Below are 24,005 nucleotides of genomic sequence, written 5' to 3'. Positions count from 1 at the left end.
GAAAATTTTTCTTTTATTGATTTTGATTCAACCGACCAAATTTTTAAGATAATTGTTAAATATAATCGTTTGACTTAACTCCCGTGTTTGACATTCAAAATTTAAAGTTTTCTGCTTTTGATATAAGAATATTCTCTAAGATTCTTGTACTTTTTCTTATTTAATTTCAACGTTACTTTTGATTTGTTCTAGGGTAAAGCGATTTCTTTGCCTTAAGTTTAGCCGTTAAATTGTCACCACCATGGCATGGAGTAGTTAATATCACCAAAAAGTTCATTTTTAAAGGTGGAAAATCTAAGTTTACTTTTCGTCCTTCTCCTGGAAAAGTGGGGTAAGGAAGGTTATATTAGATTAGACTTCCTAAGTTGTAACCTGTAAACTGCTCTGCCTATCTACATTTTTTTGGTGGGCTAAATGTCAAGTTACCATTGCTACTTGCTAGGTGCTGTCCTGTGGTAGGTTTTAACAGTCATTGTTGCTTTTTGTAGTTTGTTGGTGTGGGAACTTAAATGGCACTGTGTCAACATTAGAAGAGGCTGTTGTTTAAAAGCAGACCATTGCGTTTTGGATCCAATACGGCCTTTTGGGCTCTAAGCTTTTTTATTTGTTAAGGTATTTTCACGGTAGCCGTTTGGATCTCTATCACACTTTTGATACGATAAGATTAAATTAGATTAAATTCATCAGACTTCCAATTAAATTCAAACGATAATTTCAGTAAAATTAAATCAGTATAAATTTTTTATTAAAATTTTTTTTAATCATAACTATAGTAATTTTTTTCAATCATAATTACGATAAATTTTGTTAATATTTTCAATTTCATCGTTCATTCAAATAACCTTAACTCCTTAGGCTATACTGTTTCATTCAAAAACGTCTGCAGAGAAATCTATCCTGGTTGTTCCATCATCCAAAATTAGATGGCCTAGATGCCAGAAAGGGACTGATGCCACTTGCCTGGCTACAATTCCACATTCCAAGTTGATTAAGAGCAGTACATATAGCTTGTATATCATTGAACATTTTCTATACGAACTTGAGGGGGAAATTTAAGGGAGAAAATGACAAGGCAAAATCTATAGTGATGAGATGAATGGCCTATGCCTGGAGAACAAGACTTTTGCCAAGTATCACGTCATCAGTTGAGAAATCAGCCTCCTTCCTGAATGTTCCCCTGCCAAAATCTAAATTATACGAGTCTGCCAGTCCTTCCACCAGGTCAAATTCAGGTTTCCATCCCAGCACGTGCTTTGCTTTCTCAATTGAAGCAAAGAAATGCTGCAATATATAAAAATGAACGAAGTGATGATGATATTATTAAAAACAAACTCCTTGATGTAGATTAATAATGACATGGTCTGCAGCCTATCTTGTTGCTATAGCCACAACAGATTGAGAAGCTAATTCTATCTGGTATTTCACAAAATATTGGAGCCTAGCATCTACTATTCTTAGGAAAATGTAAATCTAGTAGTTTCTGATGTGACTACCGCTAGAAAATTACTCTAGTGCATTGTCTAATGAAAATTTCTAATCACTTGGTCTGCAGCCAACTTTGTTCTTATAACCACAATGGACAAAGAAACTGGTTCTCAAGTCACCACTGTTTCATAAGAAAGTTGCGGCCTAATGTCTATTTTTATTAGAAACATGTAACTCGACAGTTTTTTATGTGACTACGGTGAGAAATTTGCAGTAAAAACTCTTTCATCAATGCAGATAGTAATATGAATGGACGTTTTATCATTTCTCATGAAACTTCTCCACATTTGGTAAATTAGAAAAATAGGCATGAAAGGTTACCCAAATGAAATTTTCAAACATCGTGATCTCACAGAAATTGAAGTTTCTGCAGGAATATAAATTCCATCCAATCAAATGGAGCCTTATCCTTTCGATTTCTTTTCATGCAAAGGCTTAAATTAGTCTATTTGCTTTATTTATCTAAAGTTGTGAACAAAATTTCTGTCAAGACTTACCTGATCGCGGAATGGGAATGCCTTCTTTTTACCAAAGTCAAACTCCTTGGGATTGTAGTGAACAATCTCAGGCTCAGGAAATCCAGCGGCCTGGGTGTACAATAACAAATTCAGTAAGTACTATTCATTGGACTGAAATCTCCTCACGTACTCTTAACTATTCAGTGAAAAACTGGTTAGAATTACCTTGGCGGATGCCCTTGCTAATCCATCAAAAGTGACATACTTTTCTCCTGAAATGTTGAATACCTGCTTGCTGGCTTTTTCATTACCAAGAACCTGGATGAAAGCCTTTGCCAAGTCCTGTAGTTTTAAGGCTATGTTACATCATTCTCACTCAATATTGCAAAGAATAAAAGCATATAAATTGCTTACCGTAGAAACTTTATAGGACAAGTATTAGATTTTGGCTAGATAGATCAGAAACAACTAGGAGAACTGGTATGCGTGCTGACAATTATGTGTCAGGAAACTTAACTGACTGTCTAACTGCCATATTGGATTCTTCTAAGCTCTAACTTATTTCTACAGAAGCAAAAGCTATGCTTCTTGTAAAACATGGTTAAACTTCCAAGCAGTTTAATTAACAACTAGAACTCAATTTAATAAGAGAAATGATTTTCTGAAATAGATATAAGAGATGTTTAAAATTCACCAATTTCCAACCTAAATACCAAATACGCAGTGGCCAGCAGGCTTGCAGTTTAACAGACCTTTACATGACCAAGTTGGGTTATTTGCACTCCAGAGTTGGGAATTGGAATAGGGCGACCTGCTTTCAAACGGTGGAAGAACCATTCTTCAACAGGGTTGTAATTCAAAGGTCCATATATGTAGACCGGCCTCAAAGAAGTCCAGTTAACACCCCTTGAAGCCAATAAGCTCTCTGTATTAAGCTTTCCCTTGTGCCTACTCTTGGGATCAACTGCATCAATCTATCACCAGGGCACCAACAAATTAGAAGAGATAACAACAGAATAAATGCAGGAAAATATAGAAGGAGAAAATGGAAGAATGAGAGAGAGAGAGAGTGAATTTTATGAAAAATTTCCCCCTCTTTAATCATCACATTGCATTAAGATCTGACATTCTGAATTGACCAGTCCCAAACAGGTTAATAGACACATGACTGTAATTAACAATCCTACCTCACAATGTGGTAAAAGATCAGATTTGAGGTAAACACCAGCTGAAGAGCAGTATATGAACCTGAGTATTAGCAGAGCTTTAGAATTTGGAAACGGAGGATACAAAATGTATAAAAAAAAAATGCGGTTATTGAGAATATGGTATAGTTTATAAGTTAACTAAATTTAAGATATTGAAATTTCTTGAAATAATTAATATAATGATGCCATTTTTAGACATATAAACAGTAATTCGACCTTGGTAGTGAATTTTACAGTTATAGAGCCGGTTCTTCAAATTAAGAAATCATTATTTGATAGCACATTATATCCAATAATATCTATTTCAATGGACTGGTTTTAGAGGTTACTGTTCTAGATTTGGGAGTGCATCCAGTATGGGTTCAACTTCATCTGCCTCTCGTCCTGAAAATTGTAGCAAGAAATATTCTCTACTTGAGACAGAAAGCATTTTCCTGATATATTGATAAACAGTTCTATTCTAAATAAAATGCACAAAAAGTGGACTAATAAAAGTCTACACACCATTTATGTCATACACCACATCGAATCCTTCAACAGAGAGACTGGATTTCACAAATTCAAAGTCCTTTCTATCTCCTTTCAAATGCAAGATCTAGCAAATCAGGATTAGAAAAAAGAATTATCTACATGGTGCACATAAGTTTATTTAGTTGTCAAAAGGAAAACACCAGTGCAATTGAGAAGCAGACACTAGTCAGAGCAAAATGACTAAACTTTGGAGGCATAGTCAGTAAGTGATAATACCTTGGATTTAAAATCAGAGTACTCACTGTCTGATTCACCTGGCAATTGTTGGGTAATTGGTGCTTTACCTCTAGTAAACAGAGTAACCTGCCAAAGGATTATTAACCTTCATTAGTGTCCAACATATTGATTTTACATTATGCCACAACAGATGCAAACTACTGTATATAGAATGGAAAATGAAACAGGAAAATCCCCAAAAGAAGATAACCTGATGGCCCTCTTTCACAAGGAGTCTTGACAAAAACACCCCAATGAACCGGGTGCCTCCCATTATGAGAATTTTCTTGGTGCTAGATGCTACAACATGTAATGCTCCTTTTGGCTGCCACACCTTTCGTTTGTACTGCAACCACGTATAGAAATATATATGTCAAGTGGACCACTAGCTAATATCTCTATAACTAAATCCCTATCAATGTACTAAATTACTAGCCTGCGCCTCTTTCATCAACAATTCTCAGTAGTCATCCCATATTATTAAACTGATTAACAACACTCAAGTCAATTTGATCAGGCAGCAATTGTCTTCTGTATGTTTTAGGATAGCAAGTGATGAAAAGACACCATCCAGTTCCCAATTTCTATATGCAAAAACGGATATGCATGGTTCTTATTAGAAAGAGAAAGAAAAGGACCTGGATTTGACAGAGTTTGGTGCCATTGAAATCAGAGAGAGAGGAAGGGAGGAGGGAGAGGGAAGGCTGCTTTGTTGGCTGCAACACCGCCAGCTTTGACATGCTGCCTCACTCTCTCTTCACTCTAAGCTTTGCTTGCTTCGCTTGTTTTTGAGAGTTTGCGGTTGTAAGTTGCAACTGAAATTTGGAACATATTAATTCATCTTTCGTTGTTTGGCCCTCTCTTACTCAAACAGACAATCAGGATAAGACGTTGTCCACCTCACTTCGGTTATATCCACAGCCTCTCATTCATTTGGTTATATCCACAATCCTTACATTGGCATTGTAAAACAAAAGGAACACTACCACAAGGCAAGACAAAGAAGCCCATATTTTTTCTTGACTACGGGCTTGGGTTTTTCGCTTTGTATCTCAACAATCAGTTCAGCTCATCAAACTCGAACATTTTTGTTTGGGGCCTAAGATCTTTCTCAACTCTAGCTAGGCAGCGCTGCCTGACCCTGAAATATCAGGAACTGTTCTTGCCCAATATGTGGACTCAGTTTACCAATCTTTTGCCTTAAGAAAAGAAAACTAGTTCATCTGGAAAGAAGAAAATAACTCATTTAGTACATTCCCTTCACTAAAAATACATGATTTAATGTAATATGCATGCCACAATGGAATACATAATGAATTACTAGACAATAATTTAAATAAATTTTTTTTTACAATAAAATGTCTATTTTGTATCAATAATGCAGGAAAATGAAGATACACTATGAATTACAAACTAGATCAATGTGGAAGAAGTTTTTATTTCTTCTAATAAAATACTTAATAATATAAATATTAGCAGTAAAGTAGTAAGGATTTTTATTGTATCTAGTCTTGATAAAAGTAATAACAATTCAAATTAAATTTGATTCAATTTTTTTTATTAATATATAAAATTATAAATTTTTAAAATTTAAATTAAATTCAAATTAAATTTTCATATGATTCGATTCAATTCAAACTAAATTTTATCGATTAAATTTAGTTTAGTTTAATGATTTTTAAATTTAAATTTTTTTGTTTTATATATTATTTTAATATAATTTTTAATATATTTAAATGTGCTTAGGTATAAAATAAAATTTTTATTTTATAAAAATTAAAAAATTATATAATTCCATTCAATTTTTTATTTCAATTTAATTTGTTTTTAATTTTTACTTTTCAATTTGAAAATTCAATCTTAATATAATATACATACATTTAAAATTTGAATTTGATGAGAATCAAATAAAAAAAAGCCAATCCAATCCAAAAAACCATTATGAATTGATTTTTTTTTTTCACCCTTGGGTCTGGATGGCAATGAAGAGTCTACAGAAATGATATGGGTAAATCTAAGTAATTCCTCGGATATTAGGGACCTCCTTTCGTAAATAACCCTTATTTTTTCTGGATCTACCAAGAAAACCAATACAGACTCGAGAAAATTTCCCTGAAAAAAAAAAAATCTCTCTTTAGTCTTTGGCAAGTGAAAAAAAAAAAAAAAGAAATCAAATTTTATATTGAATCCCTGTAAATTCGCCAAAAGGCTCAAAACCCATCAAATTCTTACATCCTCCTGGAATGGATTTTAGTCAGGTGAGTTGATAGTGTTGCTAGTTTATCGTATTTCCTTGTTCTACGTATGATGCTGTGTGAGTTTAGTATTATTGATCTTATTAAATTGGTTAATTGGTAGATCTGAGTCTTTTGGGAGGGTTTGGATTTTGAAGCATACCCTTTTGTTTGGTTGATGATAAAGCAGAAGAAAACTGACCAAATGTAAATAAATCTTGGTAAACAGCACTTGATTGTTCAATATACATTCCAAGATCCAAATTTTGCCTGCAAAAATTTCAACTTTGCGTTGATTCAATAATTTGGTTGAAGAAAGATGGTGAACTGAACAAGCTTAATTACCGATAAAATGGAGTTCACATTGTTTATTAGCCTCGTGCATTAGCTTGGAACATGAAAATTAGATAAAAATGTTACTAATTTGAAATCCAGTTGTTTATTTCGGGCTTAGAGTATTTGTTTGATTATTGCTGATGGTTTTAAATTTACTCTGCGCAGCCTCCAGGTGAAAATTATGCCAACCCCAAGACGTGTTTCTTTCATGTTCTTTTCAAGGTCAGTTGTTTTGTGCATCTAATTATTTTGATCTGGTGAATCTGATTTATATGCCCTTTTCAGTGTTGATGTTTAGTTTCTTGTTTCCTGCAGGCTGCAGCATTGGCGTTTTACATCCTTTCTGCTCTCTTTTTCGACAACTTTGTGATCATTTTTGTTGTGACTGTTCTTCTTTCTGCTCTTGATTTTTGGGTGGTTAAGAATGTGAGCGGACGTATATTAGTTGGTTTGAGGTGGTGGAACGAAATTAATGATCTTGGTGAAAGTGTGTGGAAATTTGAAAGTCTTGACCAAGAGGTGAGTGTTTCCCTTAATCAAACCATACATTTACTTTCAGATATAACATTACAAGTCTCTCAGTTGTTTATTGTTGCTGGCTACTTTAGTCATTGGCCCGGATGAACAAAAAAGATTCATGGCTGTTCTGGTGGACCCTTTACCTTTCAGTAAGTCTATCCCTTGCCTGAGTGTATAGCCATTTAGTTGTGTCTCAAATGATCAAAGTTATTAATCCATTATTTAATTTTTTAGGCGGTTGCTTGGATTGTGCTTGGAATATTCTCTCTCATAAGATTTCAAGCTGATTATCTCCTTGTTGTTGGAGTTTGTTTGACTCTCAGCATTGCAAATATTGTTGGCTTCACCAAATGTCGCAAAGGTTGGTTTGTTTATTATGATTAACAATGCTTGGTTGAAAGTGATATCTAGTGTAACTTTTAGCCTTAGTCTAGGTATTTTATTCATTCAAGACTTTTTTTATGTAACTGTTTCACTAAATGATCTAGTTATAGCATCACATTGAGGCAAGGAAATGGCATGCTGATTAATACAGTAACTTATTATGACTTAGTCTAAAATAGTTTATAATGCCAAGACAAGTTTAAGTTGAGAAAAGATTTTGCAAGTGCATATCTATTGTCTGTAATGCAAGATAGGTTCATGATAAGCACAAGATAGATTTTCAAAGTTTAAGATTATGACAGTCTAAATATCTTTTGGATCTTTAGATAGTTTGTTTTGTCTTGCACTTTACATGCTGTTTCCTTGAGCAAATTATGATGACTTTTCCTATGGATACTGTGATGATCCCAATTTTGTAAAGGAGGAACAAAAAAAACATCATCCTTCATTTTTTACCATTCATTTGGCGGCATGATTGGTGCTATTAGTGTGCATAAGGAAATCAGTCATCAAGGGTGGTAATTCTACTTGGTGTAAACCAAACATTGATTATATCCATAGATTTGTTTTTCTTTCTCCATGTATTCTTGGTTTGTTGCAGGTTACCACTTATGGTTTGTTTTTGCCCTATGTATTTAGTTTGAGAGATGATAGGTGATGACCTATAATTATTAAGATTATAGGTGCTGAGATTCGAGTCCATGTTCCATTCAATACATGCGCCATGAGGCCCGTTATATATTGGGAAAATTGGGACATAGGATGCAACAGAAATCCTCAACTAATTTGTTTCTTTTCTACCTGTTTTTCAGCTCCTGTAAATTAACAATAAAATATTGTTTGGTTCTCCTTTCAGATGCCAAGAAGCAGATTCAACAGTTTGCCTCCCAGACTATTGCCTCAAGAGTTTCTTCCACTATACAATCAGCATTTAGTGTTGTCTGAAATAGCCAATACTAAAATACAAGAATAACAAGGAAGAAAATGCACTCATAAACGGGAAGTTGAGAAGTATGGCATGTACAAATCAATCGAATTGGCCATTTTTGCGAACTAGGGGTTACAAATCAAATGTCATTTACAGTACCTCTAAATCTAATGCTTTGTATAATGAAATAATGAATCACTCAGAAAAAGTTTGTACAACAATCATCTTTCACTTACAGAGTACATTTTAGTGGGCTGTATAATGACCCTACAATCTTCCCTGAGATGTTTTGTTATTGATTTCAAATTTTTTCAACTTTCTTTTCCCTTGGTACTAAAGAGGCCAACAGCATTTACATTTTCCATTTGCTCTCTCATGTAATGTAAATCGTATGGTTGAATGCTGCCAATGCAACGATCTATCCAGATTAGGGATGGCTAAAATTGCAGTGTAGTTCAAGAGTTAAAAATTCGGACACAGCAAATGGAATGGCTCAATCTCTCTATTTCAAAGAAAGACAGTTGTTTTTCTTTTTTTTTTCAATTCATGTATTCATATTATATAAAATATTAAAATTTATATATGTATATAATATTTTATATAAAAATTACATATTATAATTTATATTAATATGAAAATATGAAATATAATTTTTTAATTTTTTACATTCATTTACAATTATTGCTAAGTTGGATTTTTTTATTTTAGTAATTCATGTATTTATATTATATAAAATATTAAAAATTATATATTTATATAATATTTTTTATAAAAATTATGTATTATAATTTTATTTATATGAAAATATAAAATATAATTTTTTAATTTTATTATATTTATTTATAATTATTACTAAAAATTTAAATAATATATTTTTTTGTATTCTATCTTTGTATATCATCATGTCGTATTTTTAATTTTTAATTTTTTTTCTTTTCCTGGTTGCTTCGTAAACAAAAAAGGATGGACATATTTCTACATTATCAGGTCAAATTCGTAAGGAAAATAGAATAAGAAAGGCAATTTAAGTCTTTAAAATTTTCTTTTCTGTATAGCGGGAAAAAAAAAAAAAAAAAACGAAAGGCAAATCTTTTCTCTTGAAAAAAAACTCTTCCCTTCACTTAAGAATCAGAAAAAAAAAAGGCTTTTCAAATAAAAACTTTGTTATCCAGCAGTATTAAAATAGAAGCTAAAACTATAAAAATCCCATAATCGCGAAGAAAAAACTGTCAACACATAGGAAATAAAACTTGTTGATACCCAGATTCAGGTGGGGATAATACAAATTGCAATAGCTGACTTGTTGGAAACAAAGAGAGAAAGAGGACCAGAGAAATCAGACATGTTGCAGTGTATATTTCTTCTATCAGATTCTGGGTAAGTGAGATCTTTTCAATTCAAAGCTTCTTGCTTTGCTTCTTACTTTATTTTCAATCTTTTCAGTTTCAACTGTATTTGGGTTATTATTAGGTTAAAAAAAGTGAAATTGAATATATATATATATATATATATATATATATATATATATGGATCTTTCTATATGACAGAGAGGTGATGCTAGAGAAACAGCTAACTGGGCATCGCGTTGACAGATCAATATGTGATTGGTTTTGGGATCAATCTATTTCTCAAGGTGATTCCTTCAAGGTACCCCAATTTCCCATTTCTCATTAATCTTCCCTAAAAATTTTTTCTTTTTTCAATCTCTCTCTTCTTTATTTTCTAGTTTTACAGCCAATTCAGGTTCATATGCTTTTTATGTACAATCTTTTCTTTTTTTATTCAACTTCGATTTCTGGGTTTATTCCGTTTTCCAGTTTCTTAGTTGCATGCCTTCTGTTCTTCTCTTTATCTCCTTGGTAAATCATTCCAGTTGGTTTTGTTGTTTTCCCTTTTTTTTTTTTTTTTTTCATTTTCTTCTCACACTTTTTTAAACCTTGATTCTTGTTTGTTTATATAGTCACAGCCGGTGATTGCTTCACCAACTCATTATCTTTTCCAAGTTGTTCAAGAGGGGATTACTTTTTTAGCTTGCACCCAAGTTGAAATGCCACCTTTGATGGGCATTGAGGTATGTTTCCATATAAACCTTTGTTGTATTTGTGTATGCATTGAGCAAATTGAAGTTCTTGACCTTTAACCACTTCAATTCCAGTTCCTTTGCAGAGTAGCGGATGTCCTCTCAGAGTATCTCGGTGGGCTGAATGAAGATGTGATAAAGGATAACTTTGTAATTGTTTATGAGGTATTTGTTACTATACGTTAGTTGCTTTTCAAAGTGGCTGGGTCTTTCGAGCAGATGCATCACATAGATGAATTTATGTAAACTTTAATTGTGGCATACACCTATGTGCCTAGGCAAATTGTCATTTACATGGAATGCACAGCAAAATAATCTGCCAAATATTGGTCCTTTTCTTCTATGTGCCCGTTTATCACTGGGTGAAATGTGGTTGTGATTAATGAACCAGTATGTGCTGCTCAAATTGAACTGAACCAGCATGTTTGTTGCAGCTTCTGGATGAGATGATAGACAATGGCTTCCCTCTCACAACAGAACCAAACATTCTAAGAGAGATGATAGCTCCACCAAATATTGTCAGCAAAGTTTTGAGTGTGGTGACTGGTAATAGTTCCAATGTAAGTGATACCCTTCCTGGTGCAACGGGGTCTTGCGTTCCATGGAGAGCAGCAGATCCAAAATATGCAAACAATGAAGTTTATGTTGATCTTGTCGAAGAAATGGATGCAGTTATAAACAGGTCAATTCTTTGATCTGGCTAAAACTTTCCTTCTTATTAACATTGGTCTTTTGGATTTAGGTTATGATTTAATGTGCAATAGTTGAATGTCTCACTTGTTTGTATTGCATAGTTTTACACTCAAAGTCCTGAGCCTCTTTCTTTTGCATGTGCTGTTTAGGGATGGGGTGTTGGTCAAATGTGAAATTTATGGTGAAGTTCAAGTAAACTCCCATCTCTCAGGTCTTCCGGATTTGACACTTTCTTTTGCAAACCCATCAATTCTAGATGATGTCAGATTCCATCCCTGTGTTCGCTTTCGACCTTGGGAATCCCATCAACTTTTGTCATTTGTACCTCCCGATGGAGAGTTTAAGCTTATGAGTTACAGGTTCTCCTCTCATGCATTTTACCTTCTGCTATGTTTCAGCTGAATGTTGCTAAATATTAGCTAAATTTCCATGCAGAGTTAAAAAGTTGAAGAGTACTCCCATATATGTAAAGCCACAGCTAACATCAGATGCCGGGAAATGCCGTGTTAATGTGTTGGTTGGTATAAAAAATGATCCTGGAAAGACAATTGACTCAATAACTCTGCAGTTTCAACTACCTCCTTGCATTTTATCAGCTGATTTGACTTCAAATCATGGAACTGTAAACATCCTCAGCAACAAGGTATCCACTACTTTGTGAACTTGATATAAACTTATACCTTGATTTAGGGCATGATAGTGATCCGTATAGTTGGTAGTTACTAATAACATATCACTTTATGTTATATCTGATAACTTGTTTTTGACATGCCTTTGCAGATCTGCTCTTGGTCAATTGGTCGAATTCCCAAGGATAAAGCTCCATCATTGACCGGCACATTGGTGCTTGAGACAGAACTGGAGCGCCTTCATGTTTTTCCCACATTTCGAGTGGGTTTTAGGATTATGGGTGTTGCCCTCTCTGGCTTGCAAATAGATAAACTGGATCTAAAGACTGTACCAAATCGTCTGTACAAAGGTTTTCGAGCTCTGACACGGGCAGGGGAATTTGAAGTGAGGTCATAATTTAAATATCTGTATCAAGATGAGTTGTTGAGGGACTTGTTTATCATAGTGTTCTGATGGTTCTCGATTTCTTCGGTTACTTTATTGTTTGCTAATTCATAAACTGTTGCATTTGATGTGAAATGGGAACTCATACCTTCAAAATACCGTTTTATAGCAGAATAATAACTTCATTTTTTTCCTCAGGTGCTTCTCAAATATGAGTACTTTGAGAAACAATCGCTCCTTTCCCTCCAATTTCAATATCACGAAAAGTCTGCTCATAACCATCACGGATCATACACAATAAAATCAATGCAATTTACCGACTTTCTTGTGACAATCTTTAGCTGGACTACTTCATCCAGTGTAAGGAAGCTATGGTAATAGACTAGCTAGGGATAATCTTCAGCTAAAATAATTTAGAATGATGCCATTGGAATTGATATAAATTACAACAACATGGAGAAGATATAAGTCTACTAATAAAGGAAGTCTACTAATAAAGGAAGATTGAAAGAATATACAAGTAGAGGAAATGATAAATCTATGTAACATAATAAAAAAAAAAAAAAAAAAAAAAAAAAAAAAAAAAACAGCGCTAAAAAGAAGAATAAAACCTCATCCCATCGGAAAAAATCTCAAGCTAAAAAACTGATCAGCCAGCCACCTTGTTCACTCTAAAAGAATCCATGACTTGCCGCAGATCATTTTCTTCTTCTACAAATACACTTTCTGGTGTTTGTAATCTCAACTCATATAACCGATTGTTTTCAACTCCAAGAACAGAGAGGTAGCGCCGGTTCCATTCCAATCGAGGTACTCTGTCTTGTGGCATAACAGCCAGTTCATTGGTGTTTGCATATGACTTTATGTTCACCTAAGGAAAACAGAATGCAATGCATATAATCAGAGAAAGAAAAACGTGGATTATGCGACATGAAAGATGGTAGTCACCTCTCTAGTACAACCTGTTCTTATATGTTATCTCCCTTCAACACAAAAACTGACTCACCTCAACTTGATAATATAGCTTTCCATCATCAGCAACTCTTGAGGATGTGGAAAGTATATTTGATTCACGCCTTACACCAAGCCTTGTTGACATGAACTCTGTCAAGTACTGCTTTAATACTTTTGTTCCAGCTTCTTGTGGAGAACCCAAGTCTTCAACAGTCTTATACCTGGAGGATGAAGGAGAGGATAACTCCACGGAGAGATTTTCATCAAGAACATAAGGGTCCCTGAAGAATATATCAGCTCCAGCACCTCGAACTTGAATCCAGTTCTGAGGGTACTTGAATGAATAGCCATCAAATGTATCTATGTATTCCCTAAACCCCACAGATGGTTGAGCGAATGCAATATCATGTAAACCAACTTCTGAGAAGATATAACTTGACAAGATCAAGGCCATTGCATTCCTCCTTGGGACTGCAAAAGCTTTAGTCTGATTATATAATAAGAAAACAAATGTCATGATTACTGATAGTAAAAGTGCTAAGCATTCAATAATCAGTCTAAAACAGCAATTTCAACAGACAAAATGATAACCTCAAATTGATGTCTTTTTGTCCCTTTTCGACACAAACCCATCTCTTTCAACTGCAATGCCTACAAATTGCACTACTAATCACAACCAACATTCTCCTTCTTAAACTAATCTCCTATCATATGGCAACTGAAAGTTCTCTTCTTTGAATATACCTGAGACAGAGAGCTTGTTTTCCTATAATTACCCACTTGCAAAAACAACTCAAAGATGCTTTCTTTTCACTCTTTTTCATGTACTCTCAACATAAAATCGCTAACTAAAAATGAAAATTTATATAACCAAATGCAGGAATCATAATTGATCAATGAAATGAAAGAAACATAAATGACAATGGTGGGGAAGTAGTGTGGAAATGGTTTACCGTTTGGGTTCTGCGAGTGCAGAGACAAGAAGGAGAAGAAGGAAATGGCGTGGAAAGGCGAGTTTGAAGGGTGGGTCGACTCGGGGGTAAGAGCGAGTCAAGTATGGTAGCCATTTCCCGATAGCGCCCATGACTGGCAGGCAGGCCTATAGCAAAAGGATAGAATTTGACTTGGATCAGATGTGTGATCTATAACTCTGTCACATATAGGTGGCAGTTTCTGAATGGTTCAGTAATCGATTTGGTTATCTTAGTGGGTCCGTGGTTTTTAAAACGTTCAAAAATAAAATTAAATCGAAATAAAACCTGAAAACATCCCTTACAATCTTATCAGAAGGAAAAAAAAAAAAAACACAATGAGCCTAAATATTCACATAAATTACACGTGTATAAAAAGATTATGATAAATACATCAAAAATATACCAAATGGATTCCATCACAAACATGGAGAAAGTGACGTGTCTACTCCAGACAAAATTTTGTGTGAGAAAAACAAAATTTAATAATTTAAAATAAAATATAATAATATAAAATAAATATAATATAAATAAAATAATATAAAAATAATATAATTTAAATTTTAATAATAATATATAAATTTTATAAAATTAAAAAAATATTTAATATTTTTATATTTATATAAATTATGATATATAATTTTTATATAAAATAAAATATAAATATTTAAATTTTAATATTTTATATAACATTAATATATGAATAATTGTATCTAAGAAAAAATTGGATAAACCAATGTTCACCTTTTGCGTACTTGGCTGTGGTTTATCTGCCACCATGGCAAGTGTACTTTTTCTATTTTAGATAAAATCATCGTACTCCAACATTACTGGCTTCCACGATACATTTTTCCGCATGGATCGTCCTATACTGTACACTTGCCACTCTTGGATGATATGTCAAACACATCAAAGAATAGAGGCCAATACCAATTGACAGGTGGAAAATTTTGAATGGTGGGAAAAATATGGATCTTTCATGGGGTACATGAAAAGTAGTGGATACAAATCCGTTCACACGTCACCAACATTATCTTTCTCTATTCCTTCCAAGCAAAGCACTAGCTCACGTACTCTTTTTTTAGGCCTAAAACTAAAAGTAGGCTACAATTCTAAATGGCCATGAAGGAGTATTTCCAAAAAAATAGATTAATAGAAAAGATCTTTAATTTTGATTTGGTTGGACATAAAAAGATCTTAAAAATAATAACTAGATTTACAATTAGAAATAGATCACAAATTTATGGCTAACCCTTCAATTAGGACTTGAAGACCAAAACTAGCATTGTTTTTTTTTTTTTTTTAATTTTTAGTTGCCAATTTTTCCTTTTTTTCCCAATTATAAAATTTAAAGCAAAATTAAACTCTATTTTTTAAACATACACCCACAAGACTATAATAAATAATACTATAAATAATTCTCATCTTTTTTTTACTTTTTTGTGGAGAAGAGCTTGAATGAACGTCATATAACTTTTTGCTTTTATTATTGATTTAAAACTTCTATTTTTATTAAAATTTTAATTTATGTGATGAGATTCAATAACTTTCTATAAAAAAAATACAACTTCTAAAATATATCTATGTTTTTTTTTTTTCCATGCCTCATAAAAATGTAATATTTTAGCATCACATGAAATTTCTAAGCACAACGGTTTCACCCACCATAGAAATAGTCAAATTTTTGTTGAAATTTGTCCCAAAAAAAAAAAAAGTTATTTCAAGTCAAATTTTCTTTTTCTTCCTCGGAATAGCAACAAGACACAAGTAGCCCTACCATATATATGAAGCGCTTTCCTTGAACGAGTTTCATTTCATACAATTCTCTTCTCCGTTTTTCCTTCCAAAGACTTCAAACACAACTTTACCCTGTCAAGGAAGGACACGATCTCTGTCTGAAAATCTCTTGTCCTCCATAAAAGAAAGATAACAAAAAAGAACCCATCTTGTACACGTTATTTTTCGATACAGGAAAGGAAAAAAAAAAGGAAAGACAATTCATGTTTTACTCTTCTCTATCTTCAAATCTTTGTTGAAGTTTCAGTTTTTTTTATTATGAACGCCATCAATTTCATCAGCAATTACACCATGAAGCTTCCTTCAAGGGTCCTAAACCTCAGAAACGCATCGTTTTTGGGGTTCAGACATTCGTGTAATACCTCTTGTTGTGAACGAAAGCTTTTCTGCAGGAGCAAAGCTTTTCTGTTCAATTCCAGTAAAAACTCTCAATTCCACGCCTACCCTTCTCGATTCTTGGGGTTTCAACGCGTTATCAACAATACCGAGAAGTTGAATTGCTTACCAAGTTTTTTTCCCCAATCCAGGGCGGTTTCAAGGCCTTACGGTGTCTCTGTTGAAGCGAGGGTAGCATCAAGGGTAAGGGATCTCTCAACATCGGTTGAAACCCGCGTAAATGACAAGAATTTCGAGAGAATTTACGTGCAAAACGGCATTAATGTGAAGCCACTTGTTGTTGAAAGGATTGACAAGGATGAGAACATTGTAGGTGGAGAAGTTCCCCTATCTGAAGATGCAAACAACGTGAAGAATACTGGGGAAGGTTTGAGAGAGGGAAAAAGTGAAATTTCAGTTGAGAGCGACATTGAAAAGGAGGCATGGAGTTTGTTGAGAAATGCAGTTGTGACGTATTGTGGATCCCCTATTGGTACAGTGGCTGCAAATGATCCAGGTGATAAGCAGCCTTTGAATTATGATCAGGTTTTCATTCGTGATTTTGTGCCTTCGGCTTTGGCTTTCTTGCTTAAAGGTGAAGGGGAGATTGTCAAGAATTTTCTCCTCCATACCTTGCAGTTGCAGGTACATATATGTATTCAATTATTTACCTTGTTGGATAATGTTGTAGCAGCATTAGTTGTGCATTTCCTTTTTTGGTTTGACTAATCATTAGTCATTGATTGTTTGGTATTCTTTTGTCTGTTATTTAACATTCAAATAGCCTAATTAGCGTTATTGTTGATCTTATCATATTAGAGTTGGGAGAAAACTGTCGACTGCTATAGTCCTGGACAGGGTTTGATGCCTGCAAGTTTTAAAGTCAGAACTGTACCTCTTGATGACAATAAGTTTGAGGAAGTGTTAGATCCAGATTTTGGTGAATCAGCAATTGGTCGTGTTGCACCAGTGGACTCCGGTTAGTATATTGCAACTTTGTAGACCTTTTACTAGGACAACTTGCTAGTCTTAAAATGAGAATGTTGAACTGTTCATCTTTAGCAGTCATAAAGTTTTTATACTTCTCAAGTGATTCTTTCTTTTTCAAAGTTCTTAGAGAGAATATCGATAAAAGTGACTGAGTTTATTGAACTGACTTTGTTGATAGGATTGTGGTGGATTATATTGTTGAGGGCATATGGGAAGATCACTGGCGATTATGCATTGCAAGAGAGAGTGGATGTTCAAACAGGAATAAAACTGATCCTTAACTTGTGTTTAGCTGATGGATTTGATATGTTTCCTTCTCTGTTAGTCACTGATGGATCCTGCATGATAGACAGAAGGATGGGTATTCATGGTCATCCCCTTGAGATCCAAGTGAGTTCATTTGCTTAAAGTTTTTTAAGTTTCCTATCAAAAACAACAAACGAAGTTGCTTTGCATTGATCTTGTTAAATATATTGGATATTTGGATGTCACCTGGTCTCAATGAGTTGGGTTGCCATTTTATCTGTCAACACAAAAAGGGATGCTAATTGAATTTTTTAGACCATACTTGTTTTTCTTGCACATTTTCTTAATTGGCACATGGTATTGTACCCAGTCTCATTTTTAATAGAGACTTAAGTTTGCCTTTGCTCTGTTGAAATTGTTGTTTCTTAATGCAGTTTTCTTTTGTCAGCTTATCTTTGGTTCTCCTAATTCTCTCGTGTTTGATCTACAGGCTTTGTTTTATGCTGCTCTACGTTCTTCTCGTGAGATGCTCACAGTAAATGAAGGTTCCAAGAATTTGGTGAGGGCTATCAACAATAGACTGAGTGCACTATCATTCCACATCAGAGAATACTATTGGGTTGACATGAAAAAAATCAATGAGATATACCGCTATAAGACAGAAGAGTACTCCATGGATGCTACCAACAAATTCAATATTTATCCCGAGCAAATTCCTTCATGGCTTATGGATTGGATACCTGAAGAAGGAGGGTATCTAATTGGCAATCTACAGCCAGCTCACATGGATTTTAGGTTCTTCACACTTGGGAATCTCTGGTCCATTGTTTCATCATTGGGGACTCCAAAACAGAATGAAGCTATACTCAACTTAATAGAAGCCAAATGGGATGACATTGTGGGGCATATGCCTCTCAAGATATGCTATCCTGCAGTGGAGAACGAGGAGTGGCACATAATTACTGGCAGTGACCCAAAGAATACGTAAGTCCTTGCCCTTTATCACGAAGACACTCTATCTCTGTATGTATAATATATATATATATATAGGTATTATCTACTGACACTAGTGTTTTTAATGAGCTTGTGCAGCCCTTGGTCCTATCATAACGGTGGATCTTGGCCAACACTTCTTTGGCAGGTAAACTTGAATTTTCTTGGAGTTTGGAATATCCTTTGTCAAGAATGGCCTCTTACCTTTTGACACGACTTTATTTCTGGTTTTGTTTTAAATACCCAACTTTGTTCTATGATACTTCTTTCAATACCTTGAATTATTTCATGCAGTTATATACTCACTCTAAATCTTATATTACTCTTTCAGTTTACTTTGGCTTGCGTCAAGATGGGCAGATTAGAACTAGCCCAGAAGGCTGTTGGTTTGACAGAGAAGAGGCTTTCAATAGACCATTGGCCTGAATATTATGACACCCGAAGTGGGAAGTTTATTGGAAAGCAATCTCGACTTTACCAAACATGGACTATTGCTGGTTTCCTGACCTCCAAGATGATGGTGGAGAACCCACAGATGGCTGCCTTGTTATTTTGGGAGGAGGACTACGAGCTTCTTGAGATCTGTGTTTGTGCACTGAGCAAAAGCGGCCGGAAGAAATGTTCTCGTGGTGCTGCTAAATCTCAGATACTTGTGTAATTGAACACCATTCTTTGCAAGGCGGAGAGCCTTTTTACTGTACAGCCACAAGTTTAGGGTCTGATAAGCAAATTTTCAATCCTTGAAAAGTTCAACATACATGTTTGTATTACAAACTAGTGTAGTAGTATAGTCATATATGTTATTTTTGCTATCAATCATGGAAGTTGATTGGCATTGGAAGTATAAATGACTGGGATAACAGAGCCTGAACTTATATTATGGCTCCTCCCGAAGTTAACGGATTGTATATTGTTTAGCAATTTTCTTAATCAAAAGGCAGCGTAGCAGGATATTCATTTTTCTTCCCTATCTTGGCTGAGCAATGTTTATGTTAGGCCATTGATTCTGGTTGTGCTTTTTCATTGAGAGAATTCAATACCCATAAATTCTATTCCATCTGTATACCCCATTATTCAAACTTGAGAGCTTCAAAATGAAATTTCATGTTCTGATCATTGGGGTGTCCTGGGAAACTTTTATAGGAAACAATTGTCAAGTATAGAAATACACTTAATGCCTCCCCTTAAATGAACCCCTTTTTCCCGTATTTAAGGTCTGACATAGCCATAGGTATTGGTAAGTCCACACAGGCAATAAACAACACAGAAAATGATAATATCCATTCCTTCTGCTCTGCTCTCATTTCAAAATGATTCAACCATTAATATAATAACCTTTAGCTTTATGGTTACTAAAATGTACACTGCTAGAAAAGTCGTCCTACTTTCCGTCAAATATTCCCTTCAGTGGGTCCGAAACTGCTCTACCTGGACAAAGATAACCTTTACCCACCTATCCAAAGGAGCAAAAGGGCTCGCCGTATAAGCCACAAATGTCATTAAATGCTTCATTGAGAAAGGCTTGATCAATGACGCACGTGTTCTGTTTGATGAAATGCCTGAAAGAGACGTGGTTATGTGGACGGCCATGATTGCTGGCTACATGCAACCATCATGTCCGTGCGTGGACTTTGTTCTGTGAGATGTTAAATAAGGCTTTTACTTTATCTAGTGTGTTAAAGACTTGCAAATCTATGCAATATCTTGCTTGTGGAGGTTTGGTTCATGGGGTGGCTATAAAGCATGGCATAGACAGTTCTTTACACGTTGATACTGCACTTATGGACATGTACGCTACGTGTTGTGTTAGCATGGAGAACGCATGATCGGTTTTAGAGATATGAAAGAGAAAAATATAGTCACTTGACTACTTTAATCACTGGGTACACTCATAGAGGTGATGGCTGTGGTGGACTTCAAGTCTTCAGAGAAATGTTACTGGTAAGTTGTATCTAGTTTAGTGCACAAATACAAATGCTGCTCTCTCAAGCATGTTAAACAACCATGATATTTTTTGGGTTTGAATTGGCATGTTATTCTGGCCAATAAAAAGCAGCATGTCATGAAATTGTTTGTCATTTCTTTTGCATTTTTTGGTGAACAGGAGGAAGCCGGGTTGGATCCTCATAATTTTTCAATTGCCATTAGAGCTTGTGCTATGATAGGCTCACATTCTTTTGGCAGGCAAATACATGCAGCGTCATTAAAAATGGGCTCGGGTCTAATCTTCCTGTCATGAATGCTATTTTAGACATGTATTGCAGGTGTGGTTTTTTATACGAGGCAAATGAATACTGCCATGAGATGACTGAAAAAGATCTGATCACGTGGAACACCTTAATAGCTGGTTATGAAAGAGTAGACTCTAAAGAGTCCTTGAATCTATTCTCACTAATGGAATCAGAGGGTTTTAATCCAAATTGCTTCACATTTACCAGTATTACTGCTGCCTGTGCAAATTTAGCAGTTTTGAATTGCAGGCAACAGGTTCATGGAGGCATTGGTCGCAGAGGCCTCCAAGGGAACTTGGTGTTGGCGGATGCCCTAATTGACATGTATGCCAAGTGTGGAAGCAAAGCTGACTCATACAAAATCTTTAGTGAAATGTCTTATAGAGATTTGGTCTCTTGAACTTCTATGATGATTGGTTATGGGGCACATGGTTATGAGAAAGAGGCTGTTGAGTTGTTTGATGAGACGATCATGTCTAGAATTAGACCTATCAGGATAGTGTTTATGGCAGTTCTGAGTGCTTGCAGCCATGCTGGATTTATAGATGAAGGCTTGAGGTGTTTTGAATCAATAAGCAATTTATAACGTCAACCCTGATCAGGAGATCAATGGGTGTGTTGTTGATTTACTAGGCCTTGCTGGGAGAGTTGAGGAGGCTTATCAACTGATCGAGAACATGCCATTTAAGCCAAATGAATCTGTTTGGGTTGCACTTCTAGTTGCTTATAAGACACATAAGCTCCCGAAGTTGGGCAAATTAGCAGCTTTTAAGGTATTGGATTTGAAGCCATATAAAGTTGGGGCGTATGTGATGTCGTCAAATATCTATGCTGCTAAGGGTAAGTGGGGGGAATTTGCAATAATGGGAAAGTTGATAAGAAGAACCGGGAGTAGAAAAGAGCCAGGGAGGAGTTGGATTGAGGTAAGAAATCAGGTTTACAGCTTTATTGTTGGTGATAAGATTGGGTCTCAAACAGAGTACGTGTATGGGGTTTTAGAGTTGCTTCATCTACATATTAAAGAAGCAGGATATGTGCCTGATTTAGATTGCTTGATACATGATCTTGAAGATGGAACTTGAAGAGAAGCAGAAGCTGTAGAAACCAGAAGAGCTCGTTATCTATATAACCAAACTGAATTTCCGAATATTATTATCTGGTTAGATATTAGCAGCCCTAAGTGGGGTAGAATTGGAAGCTTAAAGCCAGGGAAGAGAAGGAAAAGAAGAAATTATTGTTAAGGAAGGGAGAATGCATCAAAATTGGCCTTGGTGCATTTGTTTGTGATCTTGGAAACGACGAAATTTTTCAACAAATTGCTAAGGAACAAGTTATTTATCTTGTACCATTATTTGGGAGTAATGTATACTTTATTTGGCATCACATGAAGATTTACTAAGCTTTTTGTTGCTCGTCGGATGAGAAAAAAAATGGGGACTAATCTCTCACAATATGTTGTAACTCTGAGCCAAAGAGCACAACAAAGAAATGATTCAGTGACAGAATCAAGGTCTATGATTAATCTCTTTGATTGGGGTTATATATACCAAGTATATTGTATTTCTGTAAAGACATCTAGTTTAAATAGCATGCATGTAATTGTCAGTGTTCTTGTGGGTGAAGAGTCTGCTGTCTTCAGGAGTAAGGTTGATCAGATACCTGCTAGACGCTAGTGATAACCAAGATGATATCAGGAACTTGGATGTTGCTTCTGTTCTTAGTTCCTCCAGGTTACCAGAAGGTGATTCCAGGTATGACTTTGTCATATATGCCTCTCTCTTCCTCTCTGTCCCTTTCGCTCTCTCTCTCTCTCTCTCTCACACACACACACACACACATTTGTGCGAAGATATATATGCATGCGAGTGCATTCATATATCAATGATTTTTTACTGTGTTTATACTGTCAGACTGCCAAAAAGAGATTGCGTGAGACCATTATCTTCCAACAGGGCCAAGCCTCATAAGGAGGAGAAGAAGAAAAATGAATCAGAGATGGAACAAAAGGAGTTGGTGAGGATGAAGATATTGTGGAAGACTTGGTCTTGTATGCTTTAGTTATTGATAATGTGCTATTGATTTTCCAATGTTTATATGTTTATGTAATCCTGAATTCCATGTTTGAGACATGATTATGTCCATCCATTTAAGCTCTTAAATAAAACATTAAAAATTCTTACGAAATTTTAAGGCTGTGTTAGCCTCGTGAATCATTTGAATCAAGTATTAAAAGATTAAAGAAAGTCTTACAATGGATAAGATTTTTTTTTTTTTTTTTGGTGTCATAAAAAGTAAAAACCCCTATTTTGCAAGGTTTTTTTTTTTTTTTTTCAACAGTCTCAGAACAAGCAAAAGAGAAATAGAAGTACTATAAATATTGATTGGCTGTTTAGAAGAGATCAGAATCTGGCCTTCATCATTCTTGCTTTCTCTCACTCCCGCCAAAAGACGCAACGGTGAAACTTATTTCTCTCAATCGAAAATGCCACCAAAACGAAAGCCCACCACAGCCCCCGCCACCGACGACCCTCCACACCTGCAACCTGGTTCCCAAGTTGAGATCAGCTCCAACGACCCTGGGTTCCGAGGTTCATGGTTCACCGGCTCAATCATCAAGCGCGCTTCTTTAAGAAACCCTAACAAGTTCGTAGTCCAATACACCCTCCTTTTCCAAGACGAGGCCGGTACTAAACCTTTGAAGGAAACCATCGACGCAGTGGATATACGCCCTCTGGCCCCTCGAGAAAGAGCAAGAAAGTTCAAGTTCGGTGAAGAGGTGGATGCTTTTCACAATGACGGCTGGTGGGAAGGGGTGATTACTAAGGAGTTGGAGAACGGAAACTTTCATGTTTATTTTAAGAGGTCAAAAGAGCAGTTGGAGTTTGGTGAGGACCAGTTGAGGCTTCATAGAGAGTGGGTTAATGGGTCTTGGACGCCACCATTGGAGGAAGATGAGCAAGTGGAGGAGGTAAACTCTTTTGGGTATTTCTTTTTTCTTGATACTTTTTCACCTTTCTTTCGTCATTTGAGTTTTTTGAGTAATTCTTGTTTCTTTAGGTTTCCTCTTAATCTGTTTGGTTGTTGAAATAGGAAGTGCAGGGAAAAGATTGAAAAAATGCAAGAAATTGGGATTTATAATTTGTTTCTTGGAATGTATACTTGTTTAGAATGTTTGTAAACTGATGTGTTATTATGTGAATTCTCTATATCTATTTCAGTCTTATGTTGTTTAAATACATTTCTTGTGTTGGTTATAAGGATAATAGAAGTAATAGGTTGTCTGTTTGAGGATCTAAATCTATCACGTGCTTAATATAAACTTTGACAAATATACTATTAGATAGTGGCCCTTTCTGGTTTCA

At 35.0% G+C, this 24,005-nt stretch overlaps 5 protein-coding genes and 1 pseudogene across 14 annotated transcripts; 4 read left to right on the top strand and 2 right to left on the bottom strand.

Annotated features, from left to right (window-relative positions):
• Positions 1-879: 879 nt before the first annotated feature.
• CRB (chloroplast RNA binding protein) lies at positions 880-4,760 on the bottom strand. Of its 2 annotated transcripts, XM_022864416.2 has the most exons (10): positions 4,537-4,760; positions 4,110-4,244; positions 3,899-3,985; positions 3,656-3,746; positions 3,481-3,535; positions 3,131-3,191; positions 2,696-2,917; positions 2,169-2,285; positions 1,983-2,072; positions 880-1,281 (listed from the first exon to the last, which is right to left on the bottom strand). In XM_022864416.2, exons 1-10 carry the CDS (start codon positions 4,636-4,638, stop codon positions 1,102-1,104), a joined length of 1,140 nt encoding a protein of 379 aa, XP_022720151.2. In that variant the 5' UTR covers positions 4,639-4,760; the 3' UTR covers positions 880-1,101. The 2 variants fall into 2 exon arrangements, with proteins under 2 accessions (XP_022720151.2, XP_089620393.1); XM_089764267.1 differs by lacking the exon at positions 4,110-4,244 and having other exon boundaries at positions 4,537-4,759.
• A 1,200-nt stretch (positions 4,761-5,960) lies between these two features.
• On the top strand, positions 5,961-8,614 carry LOC111277968 (golgi apparatus membrane protein-like protein ECHIDNA protein). The gene is made up of 6 exons (XM_022864413.2): positions 5,961-6,156; positions 6,634-6,690; positions 6,784-6,987; positions 7,077-7,136; positions 7,222-7,348; positions 8,228-8,614. The coding sequence occupies exons 1-6, from the start codon at positions 6,142-6,144 to the stop codon at positions 8,314-8,316; spliced, it is 552 nt and encodes a 183-aa protein (XP_022720148.1). The 5' UTR covers positions 5,961-6,141; the 3' UTR covers positions 8,317-8,614.
• Positions 8,615-9,350: 736 nt separating this feature from the next.
• Positions 9,351-12,244, top strand: ZIP4 (Clathrin adaptor complexes medium subunit family protein). 4 transcript variants are annotated; one of them, XM_022863819.2, is made up of 8 exons: positions 9,351-9,676; positions 9,847-9,932; positions 10,260-10,370; positions 10,455-10,544; positions 10,814-11,061; positions 11,222-11,431; positions 11,508-11,715; positions 11,853-12,244. In XM_022863819.2, the coding sequence occupies exons 3-8, from the start codon at positions 10,347-10,349 to the stop codon at positions 12,096-12,098; spliced, it is 1,026 nt and encodes a 341-aa protein (XP_022719554.1). In that variant the 5' UTR covers positions 9,351-9,676; positions 9,847-9,932; positions 10,260-10,346; the 3' UTR covers positions 12,099-12,244. The 4 variants fall into 4 exon arrangements, with proteins under 4 accessions (XP_022719554.1, XP_022719552.1, XP_022719550.1 ...); XM_022863817.2 differs by having other exon boundaries at positions 9,847-9,946; positions 10,266-10,370; XM_022863815.2 differs by having other exon boundaries at positions 9,847-9,946.
• A 240-nt stretch (positions 12,245-12,484) lies between these two features.
• On the bottom strand, positions 12,485-14,204 carry PPD1 (Photosystem II reaction center PsbP family protein). Of its 5 annotated transcripts, none has more exons than XM_022863820.2 (4): positions 13,994-14,204; positions 13,632-13,691; positions 13,093-13,527; positions 12,485-12,957 (listed from the first exon to the last, which is right to left on the bottom strand). In XM_022863820.2, the coding sequence occupies exons 1-4, from the start codon at positions 14,105-14,107 to the stop codon at positions 12,736-12,738; spliced, it is 831 nt and encodes a 276-aa protein (XP_022719555.1). In that variant the 5' UTR covers positions 14,108-14,204; the 3' UTR covers positions 12,485-12,735. The 5 variants fall into 5 exon arrangements, with proteins under 5 accessions (XP_022719555.1, XP_022719559.1, XP_022719556.1 ...); XM_022863824.2 differs by lacking the exon at positions 13,994-14,204 and adding an exon at positions 13,785-13,925; XM_022863821.2 differs by lacking the exon at positions 13,632-13,691 and having other exon boundaries at positions 13,994-14,198.
• Positions 14,205-15,822: 1,618 nt separating this feature from the next.
• Positions 15,823-19,382, top strand: A/N-INVA (Plant neutral invertase family protein). The gene is made up of 6 exons (XM_022863810.2): positions 15,823-16,828; positions 17,003-17,162; positions 17,352-17,563; positions 17,910-18,403; positions 18,512-18,560; positions 18,744-19,382. The coding sequence occupies exons 1-6, from the start codon at positions 16,067-16,069 to the stop codon at positions 19,068-19,070; spliced, it is 2,004 nt and encodes a 667-aa protein (XP_022719545.2). The 5' UTR covers positions 15,823-16,066; the 3' UTR covers positions 19,071-19,382.
• A 148-nt stretch (positions 19,383-19,530) lies between these two features.
• LOC111277390 (putative pentatricopeptide repeat-containing protein At1g56570) lies at positions 19,531-23,008 on the top strand (annotated as a pseudogene). The gene is made up of 3 exons (XR_016343772.1): positions 19,531-20,353; positions 20,517-22,394; positions 22,554-23,008. The product of XR_016343772.1 is annotated as a putative pentatricopeptide repeat-containing protein At1g56570 (transcript).
• The last annotated feature ends 997 nt before the right edge of the window (positions 23,009-24,005 follow it).

The sequence above is a fragment of the Durio zibethinus genome, chromosome 7, assembly GCF_047325235.1.
Source record: "Durio zibethinus cultivar Kanyao isolate XHJ-2024 chromosome 7, ASM4732523v1, whole genome shotgun sequence".
Lineage (NCBI taxonomy): Eukaryota > Viridiplantae > Streptophyta > Magnoliopsida > Malvales > Malvaceae > Durio > Durio zibethinus.
The sequence above is the reverse complement of the archived record's forward strand: the minus strand, read 5'-3'. Positions and strand labels throughout refer to the sequence as shown.